This window comes from Triturus cristatus, chromosome 3_1, assembly GCF_964204655.1.
Source record: "Triturus cristatus chromosome 3_1, aTriCri1.1, whole genome shotgun sequence".
Classification (NCBI taxonomy): Eukaryota; Metazoa; Chordata; class Amphibia; order Caudata; family Salamandridae; genus Triturus; species Triturus cristatus.
In genome coordinates this window covers 1,006,117,566-1,006,143,447 of record NC_140583.1, presented here as the reverse complement: position 1 = coordinate 1,006,143,447, position 25,882 = coordinate 1,006,117,566, and the positions used below count along the sequence as shown (strand labels likewise).

Genomic DNA, 25,882 nt, shown 5'->3' with positions numbered 1-25,882 from the left:
TGGAGCCTTGCCCCTCCCTCCCAGGCACCACACACCGACGGAGGGGTGGTCTATCTGCAGGGACTCACACCAACGAAGAGCTCCTGGGTCCGACCAGGCGGCGTGATGCCCGGGACATCCGCCAGGCATGCAAGGATCACCTAGCCACCACTCCAAGGGCGTGATCACTAGCCACTTCCCGAAGCAAGTTAAACTCTCCTGCATATTGTATTGCTGCCATGCAAGGATCACCTAGCCACCACTCCTAGGGCGTGATCACTAGCCTCCTCCCGAAGCGTATTGCTGCCACAGAGAGGCCAAAAGCTTTCTTTTGACCGGCCCCGAAACAAGCCTGCATCGGACCAGCCAGGGGTAGCAGCAGCTGCTGGCCTCCTCCACCCGGCCCCAGTTTGGAGCCCACCCGGCCCCAGTTTGGAGCCCAGACTGGGCACAGCGAAGAGTGCTCCAGCTGCCACCAGCTAATGCCGGGCGGTGGCCTGCCTAGTACGAGGATTGGCTTGGAGTGTGTAGCACTGCTGTGGTGCACGCCCCTGGCCTACCAGGGAACCCCTCTGGGCAACCCCGGTCTGGAGCAGGCTGCATGGCATGCCAGGTGCTGGGCCAGAAAGCACGGACCGTACCCCCCCCCCGGATCTGTGCTAAACCCCCCCTCTCACAGTGGCACCTAAGGTGGCTGCCAGGCATGCAACACCCGTTGGTGCCTGCTGGGGGAGAGGGGGGGTGTTCGCACTCACCGTCCCTGCCCATAAGGGGGGTGTGGGGTGCCCCGTTGGCAATAGAGGGCTGCCCTCTTCAGTGGCCCCCTGAGGGGGCCTCGGAAAGCCGCATTGTTCAGCAAATGGACGAAGAGTAACCATGGAGAAAGGGGGGTTTAAACACCCTAAAGTAGCTCGTGCGCCAGCGTGGTGCATGCAGAAAGTGTAGAGGATGCCGCAGAAGCACTGGACACCAGAACAGAGAAAGTACAATGCGCAGGAACAACCAATCAGGGGAAGCAGGGAGTGCAGGAGCAGCTGAGCAGGGGACGTACGTGGGAGAGGAGTCAATAGAGCAGGCAGGTAGCGAAGGAAGTACGAAGGAGGCACAAGGGAACGCAGAAAAGACAGAGGAGGAAGAAGGAGTGCACGATGTGGTGAGAAGAATGACTTACTAAAAGTGTAGGAACCTAAGACAAGAAATACGTGGTCACCATGGAGTGAAGAAACTGCCAGGTACAGACAAGTGGGTTATGAGCAATGCAGGGCAAACTGCGGACAAGAAAGAAGAGGATAAATGAGAACTGGGCAAATGCAAGGACTAATTCTACATGAGGAAGCAGAGAGTGCAGGAACTGCAGACAAAAAAGGGGCTTATTGAGAGAGCAGAAAGTGCAGGAAATGGTAAGGTGGAAATAATACATTTACAGAGAAAGCTAGAAGTGCAGGGACTACTGAAGAGAAAGAAATGGGTAATGTAGAATGAAATGAACTAATGCAATCTGAAACAAATATTGGCAGCCAGGGGGCATATAGCCCAACGACCTGTAACAAACATCAATTATTAAGCCAAGTTGCCCACCCCAAAATGACCAGCCACAGATTGGCCATACATTTGACACTTTAAAACATAGATCGTGAAGCAACAGAAATAAAAATGTAGTAGACAACAATTTGGACACAAGAGCAGAGCAAGCAAGATGAGTCAGTCACTGCTTGTAGTTTTCTCTTTCTGTATTCCATTTCTTTTCAATAAACTCAGCCAACGCGTTTCACCTAAATTAGACTTCCTCAGGGCACAATCATGTGAAAAAGTGGTCTATTCCTTGTCTGAGCCACATCGTCACGATAGCATCCTTCTTAGTGTGTTGCTGTTTACCTGTCCCAAACATCGAACTCACAGGGACTTAAAATTGGATTATGAGCTGCAACCTATGGTAACTGTCTTGAGTATACAGCCCACTGCCTTTAATTTGGATCATTAGCTGCACCCTATGGTACCTGTCTGTATTATACAGCCCACTTCCTGTCAGCAGCTAGGGCAGGATGCTGGTGGATGGTTGGAAGGGACTTGGATACAGAGGGGCTTCTTTACAAGCCCCTTGTGCCGCCGGTGCAGCACTTTTTTTTAATGCACCGGCGGTGCAGTGTGTTGGCCCTTAATTACAAGGCCACGCAAAGCCACCCTGCATGGCTTTTCATGGCCTTGAAAACACGGCCTCTTTATATGCATTACTTGGCGTGAAAGGAATGTGCCATGGGTGTTGCTGTGGGTGTTCCCATGCAACACATGGATTCTGCCGCATTCCCAGATTTACAACATTTCATAAACATGGGAATGCATCAGAATCCTATGCCTCCCCAGGGAAGGCGTAAGGAGTAAAAAAGTGGAGAAATACTTTTTATCTCTCCTTGTTTTTGCCTCTTTCTATTCATGGTGCATTTTGCAGCACACATAGAAAGAGGAAAACCCCATCCATGATTGTTTTTGTGCAGGAAGATGTCCCTTTCTGCACAAAATCAATCACCCCCACAATGCAGGCACCCTTGCACCATGGTGCAAGGGTGCATGCGTTGGTGCATGGCAGTTAAGTGTGCTCCAGCGCAGTGGAAAGCACAGGGATGCGTCATATTGTTGTAAATATGATGCATTCCCCCGCTTTTAAAATGACGCAGCTCGTAGCAGCAAAATGGCTTGCAGCGCCGCTTGGCGTCATTTTGTTATAAATGAGGCCCAGAGTGTGTGAGTACTGTCATGCTGCGTGAAATTAAGGATGAGTGAGAAAGTGCTTTTTGTGCTCTACTATATAGTGACAGGAATCCATTTTGTATCTCCTGTGTGTGGTACACAAGATGGAGGACAAAGATGGAGTTTCAGATCGGAATGAACATTGTAACACCAATTCTGAGGCCATTTAAAGCGGACCAATCTACAATGAAAGGAAGAAGGGAGTCTAAGGCTCCTTTGAAGTGTAAAAAACAGTTCCCATCCCCTTTCTGCTTCAATCTTTCCCAGAGGGAGTCTCACTGTAAACTCTTTTATGTAATAGCTGAGTGAGGCGGCCTATGTGGTTTTTGTGCCTTTGTCTCAGATTTCCCTATCAAGGTCCGCCTAGCCTGGCCTCTCTTGCCGCCAAGCTTGAGAGACAAAGACCAGTCTAATAAACAAAATATTAGGGACTACCTGGAGCGATCTGAAACCCCCTCTAAATATGCATTTCTGAAATCTGCCTCCACGTCTGCTCATGTAGGATGATCTCTGGGTCGAAGCTCGTGTCAGTGTGCCAGGTTTCCGAATCACCAGTGCCAAGACCCACACAGCAGCGTGGACAAGACATTCCTGAGTTCCAGAGACAGAATTCCTGATTGCCAACGTCCTTACCATGTGGGGAAATCCTGAGCAACACCATTGCAAGGAGAGCTGTGTCCTGGTTTGAGAGGGAGAAGCAGCCTGCTGGAGAAAAGGGAGCTGCTTGTCTGGCTTCGTCAGAGGAGAGCCTGCTTTAAGACTCCTTCACCTCTGCTCCCTAATAATGAGGGAGCTCAGCAAGGAACTTGTGTTCTAACTCTTCTGGGGAAACAGCATCTGACTTGAAGTTAGGGCCCCACTCGCTATTAGAGGGGTGCTGGAAGTGCCCCCACGCAGGAGGACAATCTCTAGGAAAGAAAAACGCAGCTGTGCAAGTAGGGCAAAGAACTAAGATCGACCAAGTCTGAGGGATAGGAAGTTGGTGCTGGTGGCTGGAGGTCACCACTAGGAGGAGGATGCAGAAAATCATCCAATGGGAAACTGACCAACTAGGACTGGAATATGGCCCTTTGGAACTGCTGAAAGTGTCTTTGTCTACGATCTGGAGGAGCAGGAAACAGTTGGTCATGATTATCGGAACAGAAAATAAGGACCTCTGAAGTGGGCGATTTGGGAAATTTGTAACTATATCCAGCAGTTTAAAAAAAAAAAAAAAACGTTTTCATTTGAGGGACCAGGGCACCCACTGGAAACTGCTGGGGTGGGCACAAAGATACATAGGCGCATCTCACATTGCCCACAAAGCATGCAGACATTTTCAAACCCTAAGTCTCCCAGAAGGGACAACACAGACGCCCAGGAGAAGGAGGGCACCTGTTTTACATCACTTGCTGGGACTGGGATTCAGTGAAGTCCCTGGGAGCATCTGATCTTCTGTGTTTCAGGACAAGGGAGCTGCTAGGCAACCAGTCAACACAATTGTGTACTAGTACTGTTTGCTACGTCTGTCAGGTGAGGGACTCATTGTTAATGTTTAAATGCATTAAGTGTACCTGGAGCCAGCGGCTTGCGTGGGTTGCCAGCGCCCGGGGTACAACTTTAAAAGTAAGTATTGTGCCCCCCAACCCGTGGACTGTTAGCTCAGGAAGTGCTAATGGTCCATCCACGGGTTAGGGGGCGCAATACTTTCTTTTAAAATGTTGCGCCCCTTAGAATTTTGCCCCTGTGGACCCCCCATACACACACACGCTGCGCCACTGCCTAAACCTTCGCTAAGGTCTTTGTAGGCAGAGTGCTCAGGTTAAAGTTGTATGTCTGGTTTAGCGAATGTGAGTGCACAGTTCTTTCATACTGATTTTGATTACAGTTGAAGTCTGTAGGCCTAACTGTGTTGAACACTTCATGTTATTGCTCTAGTCCCAATTAGGGGTATTGCTAGTTGTATACGTTGGGGACAGTAGGCAAGGAAACTGTCACATGGTGCCATTTAAACTGCCAGAACAGATAGGACATTTCTTGAAGATACGTAATTTACACTCTGGTTATCTGCAAGTTCCCCCTGGAGAAGTGGTTTGTAACTGTTATTCCCACCAAGAAATTGATTACACTTTCGTATACTGTTTTGCCAAATGTATACAGTGTGCATATTGGTAACTTTATGTGCAGTATTTAACTTTGTTTCCTTTTTGAAAGACAAAGCTCAGACCGGACAGTGGTTTGGTGATTGTTATGTGTGTTACTGAGTTATAAGTTTCCAACTGACATCACCTCCCTGAGGAGCCTGACTGCTCTGTTAACGCTAAGTTGAGAGTCGGGTGCCTGGTTTACAATTTGGGGTAATAATTGTACGAGGACACCAGCGCTATACACCCACACTTGACAGTCACCCCAGACACCAAATGGGCCCTCAAATCAGTCCTCTCACCCCCACAACCACAGAAGTTGCAGTGTGTGGTAAATTCATGATTTCCTGCAAGAGAGAACAGCTTTACTGTAGGAGCAGCTGCAGGCAGCTTGGATGATCCTTCAATGGTCAAGGAACCTGATTGCTCATAACCAGGTGTCAATCAAGGATTCACTGGTAAGCAAGAGGGCGGGGTCAACGTTTCTGATTGGTAGACTCCTGGACCCAGAGCCTCTACTTTAGCAGTGATATGCTGAATCGGATGCAGATAAAGAGGTTTTTACTGTGCTAGGGAAGGAGTCAGGGGTGGTTAGGGTGACAGGGACGGAGCGTGTGGGAAAGTAAATAATGTCAGCCTCTGAAGAGGGTAGCTTGAGAGACAGAATATCGCTCTTGTCAGAAAGAGGAGGGTTACGGATGGGAAGGGGGGCAAGATCTGTGTGCAATTGGTGTGCAGGAGTTTGAAGGAGCTGAAGGAAGAGGTTATGCCTCAGAGATAGGTAGTGTACAGCATAGGATGAGCATGGCGGGGTTCCCTCTAGTAGGCGTGTGTAGGGTGGAGGAGGGCAAAGTGCCCAGGAGACGGTGAATGAGCGAATTGAAACTTATGAAAAGAAGCAGTCCAGCGCTGGTGAGGCCCCTGGAGTTAGAAGATGAATGTATGGAGGGGAGGCCGACTGGTGTGAATGATGCTATGTGGCGTAGGGGAATGGAGATTGAGATGAGGCGAGGAAGATTCTTGTGTGAGGGTGGTGTTGCTGGAAACTGGACAACAGAGGAATGAAAATTGAATGGGTCTTAATGTAAAAGTGTCTTAAAGAAGAAGGGATGGTAGGAAATGCAATGAGTATGTGATGGAAAAAGGTCTGCTGTTAGTTTACGGTTGAGTGATATGACCACTTTAGATTGATGGGAAATGCCCAACCAAAGTGAGTGATTGTAGAGTTTTGAAGATCCTTGATACTTCACTGTTGGTTGTTGATAGCTGGATGACAAAAGAGCAAAAAAGATCGGATCTTCTGTTATTTTTTGTTGTGTTATGGGTTATACATATTTACAGGTAGTTGGTATGTTGTTATTGAAAATTAGATGCATTATAAGTTTGTTGAGTGTGGCCAGATGACTAGCTGAGATGATTACGTGTTAACTGGGTTATTTGGATTGTGCATTGCCTGGCAGAATTGTGTGCTTATGTGGATTAACTGAAGGTATTGGGTGTGGCAGCAGATCCCTGAGACCCAAATGCTGGCTTATCTGGACTGTGCTGCGCAGGTGTCATGATGTCTGCTAAGATGTTTACTGTTGTATGTGGGACAGGAAATGATGGCAGTCTGGAGTAATGGGCGAACTCAGTGGTGTGGGTGAGGGCTAGAGGCATGTGAGGCCAAGTATTTTTATTGTGCTGCTCCTGCTTGCGTCATGTTGACCTCAAAGGTTTCCCGTGCTTAGTTGGGAGATGTCACAAGTAATCCAACTTCACGTTCCTGTGTGCTCAGTTTCTCACAACATATGAAGTTCGTCTTTTAGGTGAAGTGTGTTGAAGTACCCAGTAATTAACATCCTAAAATGGGATCTTGGCTTAACAAGTGAAATAACATTTTCTTCATCTGTTTGCTTAATATGGAGGTCACCAAATGTGTGTGTGTGTGTATATATATTTATATAAATACATATATTTGTTGTTGATTCCGTAAGCTCCACCTCAGAGTGCCAAGTGCAATTTGTAGTTCTTAGTCTAAAGTTAATATTAGCCAACCAGTTACAGCTACACGACTTCAATAGTAGAACGTACTATTTAAAATCAAAACATGAGAACAGAGGAGTAGGTTAGGAGAGTAGAAAGTGGCTTATTTAAAGTTAGATGGGTGGTCTGCTATTCCACCAGGGTGGTAGAGATCATAACCTCCCCCACCCTGGCAGATGGCCACCCTCTATATTTAGAAATCTCTGCTTCCCTTGCAGAGGTCTCTGCACCTTCACAGGAGCTGCTTCATGGTATCTCTCCTGGAGGCACTCTAGCTTTGTTGAGTGGCTACCATGTTTCATATAGTCTCCCTACAAACTTTGTTTTACAAAAACAAACTCCTAAGTCAGGAGTTGGTTTTTGAAAAACAAAAAAGTAAAGACCCTGGGAGTGTTTCAAAGGTGAAACAGGAACAAAAGTAAGTCAGGATGTCACACCTAAATAAGGTGGATGGTCTGAGGTACTTAAAATGTAGGCCAAATGTGAGTGTTGGTATTGAGTTACGGTGTTTCACCGATGTACCAAGCAGGGGTTCCGCAAGCAGACACATGGTGGTTCGCCTGACTCGAAATGGTGTGAGTAGACCAGCAATTTGGCAGACTGACTACTCCTCTACGTTTGTGGCAGAGTACCCGGTTCTCCATACTCTAAATAAGGCCAAAGTCTTCACAGAAAACTTGCACCAGTATTCCTTGTTTAAGGTATCACATTCTAGGAAACAAAATGGCTAACAGCATGATTGTGGTATTCTCTCAACGCTCCCTGGGCAGGCAGAAGCCATCTTTCATGGCGAGTAACCCACAATAAACGCTGAGCATATTTGTGTCTCACACTAGACATTGGGGGTTGTTTTGTGGGAATGTGGTGAGTGAGATTTATATGTTTGTAGTTAGTATGATTTAGCTTTGTCTTTTGTTTCTTTCAGGCGTCACAAGCACCACAAGAACTGCACAAAGCAAACAACAGTGCAGAGGCGCACCGGGCCAGAGGAGTGCCGGATCTCTCACTACAAGTCTACTTTCATTAACCCGCCAAGTGAGTAAATCACAGCGTGGGGGTTGGGTGGTTTTGCCACCAATGCAGTCAGTTTCACTATTGTCAGGGTATATCTCCTGCATTAAAACACAGTTTTGTGTCCATTATTATATATATTTGTTATCTACAGTCGAAATACCACATAATTTACCATGCTTTGCAAATCTATGTGACATTTCTACACATATCACTTTGGTACCTATACCTGTGACCTTGCTATGTGGTCAAGAATTATCAGCTGAAGAAACATTTATTACTTCGTAGAGACATTTTAGTGCCTAATAGCTTGGGCCAAGGCCATCCCTTGCCAGGTGTCACCTGATGCCTCTGCCGCACAGAGCAAATTGTAGCTGCTTGGATAAAGAGTCAGGGCCTGATTAGGAGTTTGTGGGATGTGCTACTACGTCACGTTTTATTAGGAGTTCCATAGAATATAATGGGACTTGTAATACAGCAGACCGGATCTCTGTCACGTTTGTGATGGAGTAACCCATCCGCCAAACTCGTAATGAGGCCCTTAGTGTTAAAGAGGACTCTACATTGATGTTAGAGTTCAGGGAAAATTATCCCACCCCCTCTATTTCTTTTTATTCCTCTTTAAAATTTAGACAGATTGGTACCTCAGGCACATGACATGTTCAAGAGTCCCAGTTGGGTCTCACTAAGCTCATCCCTTTCAGTGGGTACTACCTTTCCAACTTTACTTCTCTTTTCACAGATGCTCAGCCCCGAAGCAGTAAGAGGCCTCTTCGTACCCCTCCTCATCCTAAGCGCCCAGAGATGATGTTCAACACCACTCAGCGGGCAGAGTTTGTCCCCAGGGAACTGGGGGAGAGGACTCAGCCATATGTTCCGGTAAGGTGGAGTTGTTGGAACACGCAGACCAGCTATAGAATACAACTATCATCTAAGACTTTCTTTTCTCAAAATAACCTGAGATTCTGGGCAGGAGTGCAAGGAACCTCAACCCTAAACCCCCCACTTACCCAAACTTTTACTGTTTTATTTGATTTAATTGAAAAACACGTTGGTAGAATACCTGTTCCTCTTAAACTGTTTAATTGATGTTTTCAAGACGAATATCATCACAGATTTCTTTTTTCAAAATTGGCTTTGACATGCTTTGAGAAAATATTTAACACCTTAAGTGCTGGGGGTATCTGCTTAAATGTTGAGCCCTTTTTGATATTTGATCAGTTTGTGCTTATGTCTTCATAACCTCTTTGCCGCAAAAGATATCCAGGCGAAATGTGCATCCTTTTTTCTACATATTCAGGCTTCACACCCTTACCGTCAATGTAAAGCTCCACATAGTCTACACGTTGAGTTCCCACACTGAACTTTTCTCCTCTTATGGTCATCCCACATTTTTCAAATAATCTTTAAACGTTTTCCACAACTTCATAGTGATCTTCCCAGTTCTAACCATACACCATTATGTCATCTTGAACATATTCTATATTTTCAATCCCCTTAAGAGGCTGATGCTTTGCACTGTAGAATACTGCCAGTGCTGACACTAGTCTAAAGGGCAAGTAACAGAATATAAATATGCCATGCAAGGTTATGAATTATTTTTAACGGCTTTGAATCTGTATGGAGCACAATCTGGTGATACAGTGAATACACATTGATGGTGGAATAAATGGAAGCTCCCTTCAGCGTGTCTAGAATCTCATTTATGTTAAGCAGTGGGTGCCTATCAACCTAAATGCTGCCATTCAGGGGCCGTATTACAAGAAGTGCCTGGGGGGCTCAACGGACAGTTGCACCCGCATTTCGCACCCCTGGGGCAGTTTGGTATTACTGAAGGGGGTGCAGACGCTTGTGTGTCCCCTTCAGTAATACCAATAGCACTAGCGCACTAAATGCACCAGCGCTACCTTCAGGAGGTGTTCCCTCTTTTGCATAGCAGCGTACCCTATGCAAATGATGGGATTCCTTTGCCTCTGTGCCCGGGCCATATTACAGACGTGGGCGCAGAGGCAAAGAAGCTCTCTGGGGGCGCACTCACAGTGCACCATCTTCTAGGTGGCGCAGTGTGAGAGTACCCCCTGACAGCAGCCCGCTGGAGGGGAGAAAGGGGGTCCTATGGACCCCCCAGACATCCCCTTGCAAGCCGGGTACAGTCACTGACTGCACCCGCCTGTAATCCCCTTTAAAAGTGCAGACGGGTTGCCGTCTGCACTGTGAAAACACGGAGCGGCTGCCAGCAGTCGCTCTGTGCTTTCACATGATTGCGCTGTCCCCGGGGCAGCACGGGTTCGCGGCTGCCCTGGGGGCAGCGCATACATCGTAATAGGGCGCATTGTCATTGTTTGCACTGGGCGCACCGTTTGAACGGTGCACCCGGTGCAAACAATGACAATGCGCAATACGGCCCAAGATTGTATAAATGTGCGCACATGCATTTTTACATTGGCCTTCTGGGCTAAACCTCTGATACTTTTGTTCTTTTATTTATTACTTCATCATACGTTCTGCTTAATTCAAGTATCAGTTCTTCCTTGAACATCGTTGGCACTAACTGCACTTTGTACACCTTCGGCGTTGCCGCTTACTTCGAAATTACAATACGTTCAAACCCTGATTTTAAACACTTATCTCCAAATACATTGGAAAACCTTTCTTTTCACATACGAAAGATAATATTGTTTTTCCTTTTTCCTTCTTTACCCAACCCTTTTCTATTTTTCCTAACTTGTTGACTCTTTCGGCCCCTGCATAACACATAATCTGGACAGTTGGGAACTCATGTGATGTTCAGAGCTCTTTGTTGTGGCTATCCCAAGAGGCAACCTCCATCCTTAAATCCATACACACTTGCTTACACAGATCTTCCCTTAAACTCAAGGATAGCAATATAACAACCACAACTTCAATATGTTTCATTTCGTACGCCAGTAGACTTATGTCAGGTTTTTGTAACTCTTTATCTTTATATATGTTTCATGTATTCACCTTTTAGTGTCTTGAACCAGAATACACCATCATTCTTATATTTCTTCCTCCCACCAACATGTCACAAAATAGGGCATCTGTTTCTTTTTCTACTCCACATACTTGTACCAGGAACACATCGTTTTCATTATTAACTTCCTTTTCTACTGAATTAATTCCTCTGATGTTTGCTTTCCCATTCTTCTCTTTGCACATCCTTGCAATGTCCACGTGTATGACATATTCCTGGACCGTTCCATTCCATAGTGATATGTCCTCTAAGACCACAAGTAAAACATGTGATATCTTTGACACTATACTCACTATTTTTTTATTGTACTCTCTCTGATGTGTACATTTACTTTCTTTTTAACTGTGGTGATTCCAGTGCCACCATTCCCTCCAACTGATAATTCCTCAATGCCCGGTGATGTTTCTACTATTTGTCACATAATCTTCACAGCTTTGTCTAATGTTAAGTTCCTCGTCAAAAACAGCCTTTCCTGTATCTTTCTATTCCAACCCAATTATTGGGGAGTAACTGGGAAGTAGTCTTCTAAACAGGAGTTGGGAGGTCTTGTACATTTTAGCGTCCCTTTGGCTTTTAAACAGGGACATACCACCTTGATGAAATGCTTATGCCAAGCTAATGGTGAACAACCTTTACAACGCAACTTTTACACCGCACTACCATTACAACGAAACTATTACAACGCGAAATCTGTTACAACGCATGCCATTACAACGCATGCTATTACAACGAAATGCACTAGATGGCGTGCTAACATTAGAAATAGTGTAGTTTTACTATCCAAACACCTTCCCTACTGCAACGTGGACTGGAGTTAGAATAGTAAATTATACATTTCTAATGTCAGCACTCCATCTAGTGTACGTCGTTGTAAAAGCATGCGTTGTAAAGGCTGGCGTTGTAACAGATCTTGCGGTGTAAAAAATGCGTTGTAACGGCATGCGGTGTAAAAGCATGCGTTGTAACGTCATACATCCCAAGCTAATAGCCACTTGGCATACTTTTTTTCTTCGAAGAAAGAATACTATGAGTCTCCACAAGAACCACTACAGAACAAGACTGTCTACAATATGCACTTCCCGCCCAAGGAGCCGGTAGTGACCACCGTCCGACGGCCACCCAGTAATCTGCACCCCAGTCAAGACCGATTCGATGACCACACAACCAGCAAGGACTTCTTCAAGGACTGGAAAGGGGGGCGCCAGGCCCGGTATGGAGAGCTGCCAACTGTTGCAGGTATGCTTTAGTGCTCATGTCATGCATGTGACGGTGTGAGACCTAGAGAAAGTGGTAGAACCTAAGGCAGGCATTGCTTGTGATCCTTTGCATGCAGGAATGATGTCTCCACTGGACAATAATATCCTCCTATGGAAATAATAGCCACACACTTTTATGTCTTTTCCCAACAGGGTCCATTCTGTTCCCAGGCCAAGGTCGCGAGATGAAAACAATTACACAAGAGCACTTTGTGGAGAAAAACCTGTCCAAACCGGAACTGATAAAGAACGTCCAGTCAAATATCACCATTGAAGGTACTAGAGGGAATGTGTGTTTTTGCTCCTAGTCACTTCAAACCTCCTTTCCATCTTTTTTCATTCTCTCTCTTGTCTTGGAATACTTTTAGTTTCAATTATTTATCTCTCTTCCCTACACTATTAAAAAAAATGTATAAAATAAAGAGTACTCACAGTTTTGAAAAGAACAAATATGTAATGTGAAATTAGAAATTTCAACAACCAATAATTCAGTGCTCAGATCACAGTGCAACATAAATCTTTTACTGACATCCAGCACCATGGGCAGATTTCCTGTAATGCAGTGCAGCAACCAAATTTGCTGCAATCCATTACTCAAGGGTGGAAACCAGTGCTTAGTTTGAGCCGTTGGTTTCCAGTGCTCAGAACTAGCACTTAATCATCAACACGGGCGCTTTTCATGAGCACCAGTTCAGAACACATTCATTTGCCCAGAATCACAGGATGTTGAGCTGATGTCAAGACTCGAGCCTGGTTCCCCAGCTCCGAAATCGGCAGCTCTGGCCATTATGCCACATCCTCTCCCCACTTTCATGGTTAGTAGTTGGTTCTGTTTTAGGCGGCGCTAACTGGAGAAATGGTCTGGTGGATGCTGCCTCCTGAGGAGAGCCCCAGCACTTATGTTTTTTACAAATTAACCTCTGGTGAAAACACAGCCGAGCCATAAATACTAAGACTGGCCTGCTGCTGCTGTCACCCCTGCCAAGGCACTCTTACTAGCCTGCCTTGTGCACCATGGTGCAGAGGCGAGATTGTGCTGTCTACCATAGGATTTGTATTGGAAGCATACCGTTCCAGTGCAGGTCCCTATGCCTAGACACATTTCAGAACGATCCCACGCACTGGGTGTGTGCTGTGCACTTCAGCACACATTCAATCCATGACTTTTTGTGAGATATGAAAAATGTACTCTAGTTAACACCTGCTTCAAGGATGCATTTCTTTTGATGCAAAGTCTGAACTGGCTGTTTGATAGATTGGGCTCTGCAACAAAATCTATAGGTGTTACCAACGATGTACCCAAGTAACGCCCTCTTTACCCCCCCTTGATGCACAGGCACCCTTCATGGACAAAAAACGTTTTGCTCTGAAAGTAAATACCATGGGTTCTTCTGCATCACTTTGCATGACCTAGTGAATCTGGGCCCACCCAAATGGTTAAAAAAAGGACAATGCATTAGAAAAAAAGATGAAAAAAACACAGGCAAAATCCAGTGGTGTGACAAAGATGTTTTCAAATTAGATGTGTTCCCAAGCCAGATCTATCTAAAATTCTCACACCCATCCTTAGCATCAACACTGTCTGATATAGATTGGTTTAACAGCAATTGGCAGTTAGTTCAACATCAGTTATTCCTGTTATCTAAGTCATATCCTAATGAAGCCCGGGGCAGATGTAGACAAATACTCCTTGTGTTAGAGCAAAGACAGAGCTTGATATCAAGTATAAAGAAAAGCATTGCACAAGGCACAGATGCATCTAATGGAGCTGTTGTAGCATGTAAGCTTTGATGCTGGCTGACCAAAGCTCTAGTTACATTGAGACAGACCTACCACACAAGAAAGCTTGCATTTGGTCAGCCTTACAAAGTTGTCTATTTCTTGCCAGGTCACCATGACATGACAACAACCAATCAGAGCACATACCACCTTCAGCCACTGGGAAAACCACCAGGCCGCCGACCGCCACAACCCCAACCAGACAATGCCGCTCTGAAGCGTCCTCATGTGGAGATTGTGACCAAGTACCAGAGCGACTTCACAGGATACAGGTCACTGCCCATGCGGACTCATCCTGCCTACCCACCGCTGGACAACCTAGCCATAGATCAGAGTTTCAGGTGAGTAGCTGGTAGGGATGTTCACAAAGCACAGAACTGCATCTCACAAGCTAACCCACTCTGAATTGCCCCACTTTCCACTAATACGTACAGAATAACTTATTCACTTTCCTCCACCTCTGTGGCATCTCAGTATTTTGCTCTATGCTACACTCGATGCTGGCACTAAACTGAATTCTTCATTCTAAGACTAAGAACTTAAACCAACCTTAAATCAGCTAAACAATGTAGCTATTGTATCCTGCTTGGTCTTCATTATCTGCAAGTGGTGTAGCTAAAATGAGCAGCAGTGTACAGAAAGGATCTATGTAAGGGTCACATTTCCAGTATTTAGTGTACAACTTGAAGTGTGGGTTTATCAGAGATGAAAATGTGAGAGCTTACAGGACAGATGCAGTAATAAATTGGAAGTCCATAAATTAGGTAATTACGTACCTTTTATTGCCCTCTAACAGCTGCGGTCGGTAGTAGGAGTAACTGCAGGGCGGTGACGTGGGGAGGGGCAGGGTGGGGGGTAGTTTTTATTAATTTATATGTTAACTTACCTGTAAACCTCCGTAATCCATAGTTTACTACCCCCCACCCTGCCCCTCCCCACGTCACCGCCCTGCAGTTACTCCTACTACCGACCGCGGCTGCCCTCTAATGCACGCAAAATGTCTGTTGCTCACGCACAGATGTACTATGGATCTGTGTCACAGGGGCGGGATGAAAACTAACCATAGATTTCTATTAATAAGATTTTAGGGCAAGGTTTACAGTTCGACCAACAGGTTACTCAGTCACAAATATGACAGATATCCAGTTCGCAGCATTACAAGTGAATTGTATCGATTGGCACTTAAACACCACTGCCTGGGAAGGCTCCTAGCGCAATGCTTCTTAATTACTTGGTGTTGAACTCGGCCCTCTCTGTAGAGTCACCTCCCAAACTTTTATTTTCCTTCATCCCATCTGTTTTCTGAATTAATTTTTCTTCGCTTTTAGGACACTGGGCAAATTACCACTGCTAACCAGGCTGAAGTGCATGTGCTCGTTCCTTTAAGGATGGTAAAATTGTCTTATACCCAATTGGTATATTTAATTTACTTATAAGTCTCTAGTGAAGTGGTACCACGTGTACACAAAGGCTGTAAATGAAGCGCTACTAGTCAACCTGCAGCACTTATTGTGCCATCCACTAAAGTAGCCCTTTAAACATGCCCCAGTTCAGCCTCTAGTGCACTTTTAAAGTGCCATTTCGACCTAGTAAAATAAACCTTTTGCCAGGCTTAAACCTTCATTTTCAATATATATAAGTCACCTCTAAGGTAGGCCCTAATCAGCGCATAGGACACGGTGCAATGTATTTAAAAAGTACGCCATGTTTTTTTAGGTTTTACATGTCATGATAGTGAAAAGCACTTACATTTGTTTTACTATATTACATTTAATAAGTGATCATTTTTAATTGAGAGCAGGTCGGAATGTCATGTTTACTCTCAAATGAATTGCAATGTAAAGCCCTCTTTAATAGTAAAGTCAGATTTTAAGTCACAATTCTGAAATGCCGCTTTTAGAAAGTTGCCATTTTAATGTCCTCTCATTTGGTGCCTGCAGCCTGTTTCCTGGGTCACACAACTATGTGTCCTTGGTAGTTGGCCTTTGTGTTTCATTTCCAGACAGTGTCACAATGGAGACTGGATGTTGTCAGGAAGGGCCACCCTGATAAGATTCATGAGGGCAGAGCTGTTACGTATCACACTTGCACTTCAACAGGGGCTGCCTCTTGCACTCACAAAGAACTTCACACTAGCTTTTGTCACCCCATACATCCTGGGACCAGGGCATTGAGGAATGAAATTCCACAACTGTCTGTGAGGGGAAAACTCCAGAAGTTTCTTCCAAAAACTAGCACCAGATACAAAAATAGGACCTTCAGACCAACTCCTTGGTACACTCCTAGACCGGTACATACTACAGAAGAATGACTGCCCTGCTGCCATAGTCAGAGGACTGAAATGCTGCTTGAGGACTGATCTGCTCTCTGAGAAGAAAGACTGGACATGCCTCCTTAATCCCAGACAGAGCGACTCCAAGGCACAGGTGGCTGACCTCCTCTGAGCTACAAGGACACAACAAGCTCCAGAGGCCTCCTTGCAACTGCCCAGCTGACCTGTCTGAGCTCAGCAGGAGTTCCTGGTCCCAAGAGGTACCTTCTCATGTCCAGTTCCTGGACCCTTGGCTAGCTTCAAAGAGAACTCCTCCTGGCCTACCTGACAGTTTCATTGGAACAGACGCAAAGTCCCACAAAGCCTGGCCATACAGCTTCATCGGAACCAATGCTAAACGACGCGCAGGCCAATGCTGTGCAGACCGTGCATTAAGGATATAAGGTACAACTCTTAGAGGGCCAAATTTGCTTCTGTTTGTGGCCTGTGCAGCATCGCAGTCAGCCTAAATTTGTAACTTTGTCATGGTGCAACGCAATCTGATTCACTTAGATGGTGCTTTGGGCCTTTTAGAGCTACTTTTGTCTAAATCTTTAAAATGTAGTATCTTCAGTTCTACTGATTGTTATTTGGGTGTCAGAATGTTTATTATATCATAAGCTATTTTTCTGGTTTGGGACTTTTCTTGGTTTTGTGCCAAGCTACCAAAGTATCTCCTGCCCTAATCACACAGATGTCTTCCTCTAACTCTAGTCTCAATACATTTTCCTCTACAACATCACCAGTTTCAACAATTAGCTCCCTCTTTGCACCACAGCCTACTCTGTTCCTGCGTACAAAGTTGCTACACCAAGCATACACAGTATCATCTTCTCTTAGTAGGCCATCTCAAAGAAGAAGCTGCTTTCTGCGTCCACTCCTACCATGCATTGACTTCCTCTTTCACTTCACACCAAGGGCCATATTACACATTATCACTGTTTGCGCCCGTCGCACCTTTCAAAAGGTGCGCCGGGCGCAAACAGTGATAATGCGTCCCATTATGGTGTATGCGCTGCCCTGTGGGCAGCTGCTTCATGTTTTCACAGTGCAGGCGGCATCCGCCTGTACTTTCAGAGGGGTTTAGAGATCCACTTGCAGGCGGGTGCAGTCAGTGACTGCACCTGCCTGCAAGGGGATGCCTGGGGGGTCCATGAGACCCCATTTACCCCTGCAGAGGGCTGCTGTCAGGAAGAGCACTGACAGTGTGCCACCTCTTAAATGGTGCACTGTCAGTGCACCTCCTGAGGGCTTCTTTGACTCTGAGCACGCGTCTTTAATATGGTGTGGGCGCAGAGTCAAGGGAATTCCCTCATTTGCAAATGAGGGAACACCCTCTGTTGATAGCGCACTCGCCAGCGCTATCGATATTATAGAAGGGGACGCACAAGCGTCTGCATCCCCTTCTATAATACCTAAGTGCCAAGGTGGCGCGCAAGCAGGCGCAATCGCCTGTTGTGCCCCCGGGGCACCATCTGTAATAAGGCCCTAGGTTGTGAAAAGGAAGCTCTGATTCCTATACAAACAATACACCCAGAATAGGCAAGCAGAACCACTGCACATAGGGACGGGCTTCACAATACTGTTCTTTACTTCGGCCATGAAAAAAGGGAGCTCCTGAAGGGTGTGTGAGCAGGAAAATCACAATAGTTACAGACATGGGCCAGTCACTCTGAGTGGCTCAGCTTTGTCTTTAAAGTTTTGCACACCCCTACATAAAACACAGGTTTGCTATCATTTTACGCAAATTAGTTTAGGCTTTTTCAGCAAGGACCTGCAGAACACTTTAAATAGACAATATTTCTCTAATACCCATTTTCTAGGGCACAGAACAAGTAAGACTATTCTTGGGGATCAAAGACCTGCTCCATTTCTGAGGTCCTTGTTCATAGGGACTTTTTCCCGATGATTTGCAATATGCATTTGTGTATATTATTCATCTGTTTCAAACTTGAGAATGCAAATTTCCTTTTCACAAAGCTTTTCTGTTCAAGGTTCACTAAGAAGATGGAGAATTGTTTGAGTTGAGTGGCATAAATGTTGGATAAAACGTAACTTTTTCAAGTGGTCTCCCAGAACTGCTCAATTGTATTAGATTTGCTGAATTATTTGGACTTCGGGCACTGGAAGACAACTCATCAGCACCCAGTGCATCTAGTCTGACAGCCAAAACATGACTAGTAATTGGGTAACCCCAACTGACTTATTTTACTTCTAGGTTAAGCCACAGCGAAAACGAGAAAAACTGCACAAATGACAAAAGTGAAATGTTACATGTGGACCTTAGTATGACTTTCCGCCACACAAATTATACGTTACAACATGACATCAGGACTTCCAGCACAGCTGTACAAAAATCAGCAGCAAGCACATTTCAAAATAAACTTGTTGGACTTGCTCAAAAGCCTACTCCCAACAATAATCAAGTCATCCACAAAGCTTACCCTGGAGTCAACAAGGCCAAGGTACATAATCTTTAAATGTGACACATGTCAACATATAGTTCACATGCCTCTGCAGTAAAATAAATTAAAAGTGGTCTTTATTGCATAGTCTAAACCAGCTTACTATTAGCAAAAGTGAGCCTTATATGTAAAAATTGCTGAAGAATACACTAAAAAATAGTTGACAAACTCAGACTTTTTATATAAATGCTGTTAAGAGTACTTTTGGAAAGGTTGTGTGTCTCTGTCTGAGCTATGGTTGGCACCAAAACTGGCTTTGCAGTGGTCATGCAACCTGCAGTGATTCTAGTTTAATTTTCAAAGACCAGAGCACCATCTTCCTAGAGAGCAGAAGGCCCTCTGGGGCAGCTGGCTCCCTGCGGGATCGCTCACTGGAGGATTTCTAGATTAAAAGTTAAATACAGGAACATCAACCTACACTCATCAAAGAACTGTGAGGTGAAGCTAAAGAAGCTGGTGCCAAGTGATCATAAAAAGAACAGTCAGGAACCCTGGAAATTGTTATGTTTATGTAAAAGCAAGATATGGTCTGAGCCTGCCTTTGAAGAGGACCATTTCACAGCCAGGCTGGCTCCTGTTACCCAAAGGGTGGCAGGGGCATAGGAATAGTTTGTGTAGGTTTTCCAGTAGTGGGGAGCAATCGGTATCTCATTTTAATAGACAAGCCAACAGATGAGAATGTACAACTAAGCATAACGCTGTACCGCCATCAATAGGCTACTGTATTGTGCATAGTTCTCTTGCTGAGTAGTCAATGAAGACCCATAGCAATGATAATGAAATAAGCCTCCACAGTATGGGAAACTTGGAAGGGACTCCCCTGTGCTAGTTGTGCTCATGTGTGATTCTGGGAAATTCTCATCCTCACACTAGGTAAGAAGAGTGAATATACTCTATTTCTTTGTTATGTTCAGCAATGATTACCAGACGGTACAGAATGAGACGTACCATGGATGGGACACTACCAAGTACCCTCGTCCTGATCTTATCCGTATGAAGGAGGAGCTGACAACCATGAACAACCAAAAGGGAGTTAAGTTTGAAGGGGACACAGTGACCAAGGTAAGGAAGTACCATTCAATGTGTTTCAATCACCTCCAGTGATGCTGCCATACCAAACATCAAGCAACTTTCAATAAGATAACCATCATCTAATAACTTAATTAAACAGTAGCACAAATCCTCAACCACAACAATCTCGACCAATAATGCTGCCTCCCAAATATTTCACTGCTCAACAGTAACACTTTCCATGTTAATAACCAATGTTGCAACCACAAACACAACAAATAAATAAGCACCTTCAAAATATAACTAAACTAAGCAATACTACCTTTTCAACTATGCAGCTGCCACCAACAAAACAGACTCTAAGCAAGCACAACTTCATCAACAGCACTATACTTCCAGACACAACCCCCACGATACTCAGCAATAAGTCTGTCCCACAACCACAAAAACCATGACCAAGTGTGCTACTTGTGCTACTTCGCAATCATAACAAACTCAACCAAGAGCACTACCACCCAAAATGGCAAGCCTCATCAATAATGCTAACTCACAAATAGCTTATACGATAACACCATTTCCCTTCACGTCACCGAAATGAACATAAATAAATGCAAATATGCAAAACATTCAAACACCCAGATAAATACACACACATGCACGAACATATAGACTGTAGTGACCCGCAGGAAACGGCTTTGGAGGGGCGGAGGGAGAACATTTTAAAAAATACCACTTAAATTTTCGGCGGCCTCTGTCTCTCCTCTGTCGCTCCTCCGTCTTTTTCAGCTTCCTCCTTCCTGCAGTCCCAGCAGAAGGAAGTACCCTCCTACCGGGCTTCCCTGAGCCAATCACATCACTGCAATGCAGCGTTGTGATTGGTCTGAGCGCCGTGGTTTGGCGTTCAGACGGGGACAGGGAGGCTTTGCATTTTCCTCACCAGGCTGTGCAATACAGCCTGGTGGGGAACATGCAAAGTGCGCATGACTGTTTGGTCGGTTCAAGAGGGCTGGCCAAACAGTCATGTGCACTTAGGGAGTGTGCAAACCACTCCTCCCCCTGTGCCATCTGCCCCTCCCTAACCCAGCCCACCTGCTACAAAAAATAAAATGATAATAACAACGTTATTATCATTTTATTTTTACTGCTCTGCTTTGAGAGCAGTGGGGCGGTGCTTCTCGACCTTAGCGGAAGAGCCGCCCCTGCATATTGAGAATTAAAACATATGCAGGCTCTCTTTCTTGCTCTCTCATACACACCCACACATACATAGGCAAATATGTACATTTACAGACAAAAACACTACACACGTGATACAAACACAATGGCGCATGACTAGCAATACACAGTCAAACACATTGTGCTATAGGTTGTGTCCAAGCAAAGATACTGTGGGTGGCACTGTTTCTTATAACCTTGGAGTTGGTTAAAATCCTGCATTTTTTCCTGCATTGATGACTCTTGCCTGCCTCTTCCTCTTCAGCTCTCCTATCCCCCTCCACCCCCAAACAAGGTGTTCTTAGAGCCTATCAAGCGCCCACCAACCACCCTCAAGACTATCAACGCTAAGTTTGATGATGCCACCGCCAGCAAGTTCTTCTTCCAAGACTGGGGGGCTCAGCCCCGGATCCGATATGGGGATGGCCAAGATGGAATATCTCTCCGCCCGCTGGTGAGGATGCTTGCAATGGCAGCTGGCAGGGTCCAAAGGAAAGGATAAAGAGAATGAAGCCAACACACTGACCTGTGGGCACTAGTGCTAACGTGTGGTTATTGTTGCCTAAGTGAACGTATGTGTCATTGGAAAGAACTGATTTGATATTTTACATTTCAACTTCAATATTAAGCTTTCTGGGGACCTCAATAAATTTACAAGGAAGTGGTTTACACAGAAAGTAGAAACAGTTGTTGTGTGATGTAATAATACCCATCTCAGTGATGTGATAATATATTTGCTTTCAGGTCAGACTGCTCGATTCTGTAAAGTCAGAGGACTCGCCGTTGTGACATTTTGAAACCCACTGGTTCTTGCTCTGATTAGCTTGTTTCATACTTTTCTTGTTCGCTGTGTGAGTGATGTGGGTTGAGTTGTTGCAGGTGACTGGGTGTGAATGTTTGGCAATGTACAGCATTCATTCATCAACTCTTTGTGTTGCCATAGTCGCCCTACGTGGGAAGGGTATGCCTAGACATTGTGACATTTTGAAACCCACTGGTTCTTGCTCTGATTAGCTTGTTTCATATTTTTCTTGTTCGCTGTGTGAGTGATGTGGGTTGAGTTGTTGCAGGTGACTGGGTGTGAATGTTTGGCAATGTACAGCATTCATTCATCATCTCTTTGTGTTGCCATAGTCGCCCTACGTGGGAAGGGTATGCCTAGACATGGGTCCCGTGCTCGCTATGCCACTGGTTTCAAGCTAGCCTGGCTAATGAGGGGTGACACCCCAAAACCGGTACCAGGTTGCTTGTTTTACTGTCCAGGGAGCACCTGGGCTGACAGTTTAGGCTGGACTGTTCCCATGGGGAGCAGGGTCAAGACTGATTTGAATACGGCTGGGTTCAAACTGGGGTGGCATGGTGAGACTTAACCCAGATCTGTGACTGGGGTGAATGTTTGACAATGTTCATCATTCCGTCCATCATCATGTTGTGTTGCTATTGTTGCAGGCTTCCCCTGTTCCTGAAGTGGACACTCAGGTTGCATTGTTTCGCCTCTCTATATATTCATACTCTGAGTGGTCTGGTTCAGGTATCTTATACTTCCCCTCTGTGATGTGTTTGTGCTCTGAGGGAGATTCCTGATGCCCCCCCTAGTTCATCCTTATAGTACAGTGGATGCGTTGTTTTACACTTATCTTTTTAAAATGTGACTGCTGTGGTTGAAGTATCTCTATGGGTATCTCTTGGCGATTCTCCTGACATGTCCCCTTGAGAATTGCCTTTTGGTGTACAAGCAGGTAGCGCAATTTCCATCAACTAGAATGGTTCCACTTCAGCCATCACCTATGCGCCTCAGTGAGATAGTAGCGTTGCACTGAAGGTTTCTCTTGGATTAGGCTCTCCGTAGAGTGAGCCTAGTAGATATTGCACATGCATGGCTCTTCTTCTGCTACTTTTTGGCACTGTGTGGATCAGTCCTGCTCCTATTAACACAATCTAATCACCTCTTACAGCCGAAGCTTCAGCAAGAAACCACCACGAAGAGCACCTATCAACCCAAGAAGGGGGAGAGGGTGAAGAACTGCAAGCCAGAACATGATTCTATTGAGCTATTTGGGGACCAGGACTTCTCCACTGTCCACAGGGAGACATACAGGTACAGAGGGTGTTAGCCAGGGCTGTAGTGACCATTGGTCCAACCAGTGCAATGCACCGGTGCCCAGCGGAGGGAGGGAACCCAGCCTGCCCTGCACCCGCTTATGTTATTTCAGAGGATGTGTATTCTTTTTTTTTTTTAGATACAGTTCAGATCAAGGGCTTGGCTGTGTTTATGTTTTAGGGTCATGGGTACAGAGTGAGTAGAAGATAAGGGAACAATAAAGAAGAGAGAGGAAAAGTATGGAAAAATGGAGAGGGTGGGTAAATGGGGAGAAGGGCCAGAAAAGGTGACAGAGTGGGAGACGGAACTAAGGTGGAGCGAAAAAGAGAAAGGCGGTAAGGATGAGCAAAGTGGGCAAGGGAAAAGGAAGAAAAAAGAACCAGAAGTAAAAAAAGAGAGAGAGGAAGAAGAGGATGAGCGAGAAACAGAAGAGGGGGAAGATAGTGACTGTGGAAGGCAATTGAGAGAAGAGCATTAAATGGAGGAAGAAGATGAGCGAAAAGCGGGGTGGAGATAGGGAAACGACAAGGAAAAACAAGTAGACTGAGGAACTTGGAGACAAATTACATTACTGGAGCCGGTCCAGTGACACCGGGGTCAAGAGGTGACATGGATGCACTGCACCTCATTTACAGCAGTATTTTAATACAGGCTAAGGGGCCTAGCTTCATTGCTTATACTAGGGCCCATGACCCCAAGGCCACGCCACAGGAGCTAACTAATATTAACTGGCATCCTGCAGTAAATCTTCCCTACTGCAAGATTCCTTTTTTCCGACAGAGCTGTATCCGCATGAGCCTGTCACATCTAATCTTGCTCAGTGCACAGAAATACGGGTAAATCAAGAGCATTCAAAAAACGTTTTGAGAGAGTCATTCCTATGAATGCAAGTTTTGTTATATATGTTTTATAGGAAGCTTAGACCATCACACAAAATCTTCATCCATCTGCTTTGGATGTCACCAACCAAGGCTTCCTAACCAGTACGTGAAGTCAGAAACAATACGGTGAAGTAGAATAAGTTAACAACTTGTTCGATTTATAGCCCTATGCTACTCAATTTTAGGACACCATTATTTCAGTTTGTTGTATTCGCAGATGTTCCCTCAACGGTTAAACGAAATCCCTCACACCAGTTGAATGAGAAATACATGTATTCTTTTATTCTTCAAACGATCTTGTCGGATACTGCACACTAGGTGACAATATTAAGCATTCCCTAAGTAAAACATCTCTGAGTTTTGGGTAATTTAGGAGATTTTCTGGCCTGCAAACTGAAGAATTTCTGAAACTTAAAATCTCCAGATTCAGAATAAAGGATTAGCTCATAGCAGGATTTGTGTAGCAAATTAAGAATACATTACAATATGTGTGTATGTTTGTACACAAACACACACACACACACACAAATATATATGTATATGTGTGTGTGTGCATGCGTGTGGGTGTATATATATTTGTATATACACACACACACACACGCGCACACACACACATGTATATATATATTTTTTTCAATTGTCAGTGCAGGAACAAAGGACTGTACATCGGTGGTGGAGGTGTTGTGGGTAGGAGAAGAAAGGAACAAAGAGGACAGAACTGCGCTTTTATTGTTTAAATTTTTCCCTAAACCCGTTTTATGTAATCAGATATTTTGTCAATGTTTTTCGCAATTTGTTACGGCTTTGTATGTTATTGGTTTCTGTTTCTTTTATGTATTCACCACAAAGGCGCGTCTTCCAAGTGTTGTTTTGCCTGGGTATTGCTACTGTCATTACCTATACAATAAATCACCCCATTGGAGAGTCACTATATTTACAAGTGTTCATTTCTCCCTCCTCAGGCCACTCCCACTTCACGTGTGCCGCCTGGAAACCTACCTCCAGCAGCAGAAGGAAAACCTGAACCAGGCCGGACCAAATTGAGGGCCAGAGGAGGGCATCGCCTGCGCAGCTCTACTCTGGAAATGGAATCGACTGAGGGACCCGAGAATGGGCGAGAGGCGATGGCTGCTGAAAGGGGAGCCGCCATTGTTCAGACTGCAGAAGCCTTGTATTTCATGGGAGACATTTGTATCTAACAAACCCCACCTCTAATTCCAAAGGCACTGAAGGGAGAGAGAAAGAGAAAGAGAGTGTGTGTGGGATACAGTCAGAAAGGGTGGGCAGCAAATACTTCCATAATCGCATTAATAAAATTTAAAGTAAACACCTCGCATATTTTCCCAGGCAATAATTATTAACAATCACTGAGAAAACAGTAAAAACGTGTAGATCTTTAAGAATCATAGCCTCAAGTTGCCATAACTTACTGTGCCGGCTTGTATGTAACTTTCAGGGGCTTCCAATGGCCTACGGAGGCGGCCCAGTAGCATGCAGATGGTCTCCAATAACCTGTATATGACCTCCATTAGCCTTTATATGGCCACCAACAGGACATTATAAATAACCCTTGCATCAGTTTTGGGCTGCTTGTCTATCAAGTGAGGTGGTTGGCAGAACTGGCCTAGTATATTCGAGTTCTCACTGGTTAAGTAATGTGGGTTGGACAAGGCCAACAGAATCAACATTACTGTTATCTATTATGGGTCAAACAAAGTCAGGCCACAGGGGTACCTTCACATCTTTTCCAGACGTGAACAAAGTCAGGTCAAAGGGGTCCGTCCATGTCTCTTACAGAAGTATACGAAGTCAGCCACAGGGGTACCTTCACATCTTTTCCAGACATGAACAAAGTCAGGTCAAAGGGGTCCGTCCATGTCTCTTACAGAAGTATACGAAGTCAGCCACAGGGGTACCTCCACACCTCTTCCAGACATGAACAAAGTCAGGTCAAAGGGGTCCGTCCATGTCTCTTACAGAAGTAT

At 45.1% G+C, this 25,882-nt stretch overlaps 1 protein-coding gene across 1 annotated transcript in view; it reads left to right on the top strand.

The window, feature by feature from the left end:
• LOC146861422 (uncharacterized) overlaps positions 1-25,231 on the top strand; it is a 36,191-nt gene extending 10,960 nt beyond the window's left edge. Inside the window, exons 2-10 of the mRNA XM_085645723.1 lie at positions 7,798-7,907; positions 8,626-8,762; positions 11,895-12,114; positions 12,288-12,410; positions 14,023-14,254; positions 19,604-19,751; positions 21,181-21,369; positions 22,871-23,013; positions 24,860-25,231. Coding sequence (XP_085501849.1) covers positions 7,798-7,907; positions 8,626-8,762; positions 11,895-12,114; positions 12,288-12,410; positions 14,023-14,254; positions 19,604-19,751; positions 21,181-21,369; positions 22,871-23,013; positions 24,860-24,941 — 1,384 coding nt within the window. The 3' untranslated portion in view covers positions 24,942-25,231. The remainder of the gene's footprint in view (positions 1-7,797; positions 7,908-8,625; positions 8,763-11,894; positions 12,115-12,287; positions 12,411-14,022; positions 14,255-19,603; positions 19,752-21,180; positions 21,370-22,870; positions 23,014-24,859) is intronic.
• Positions 25,232-25,882: the final 651 nt, after the last annotated feature.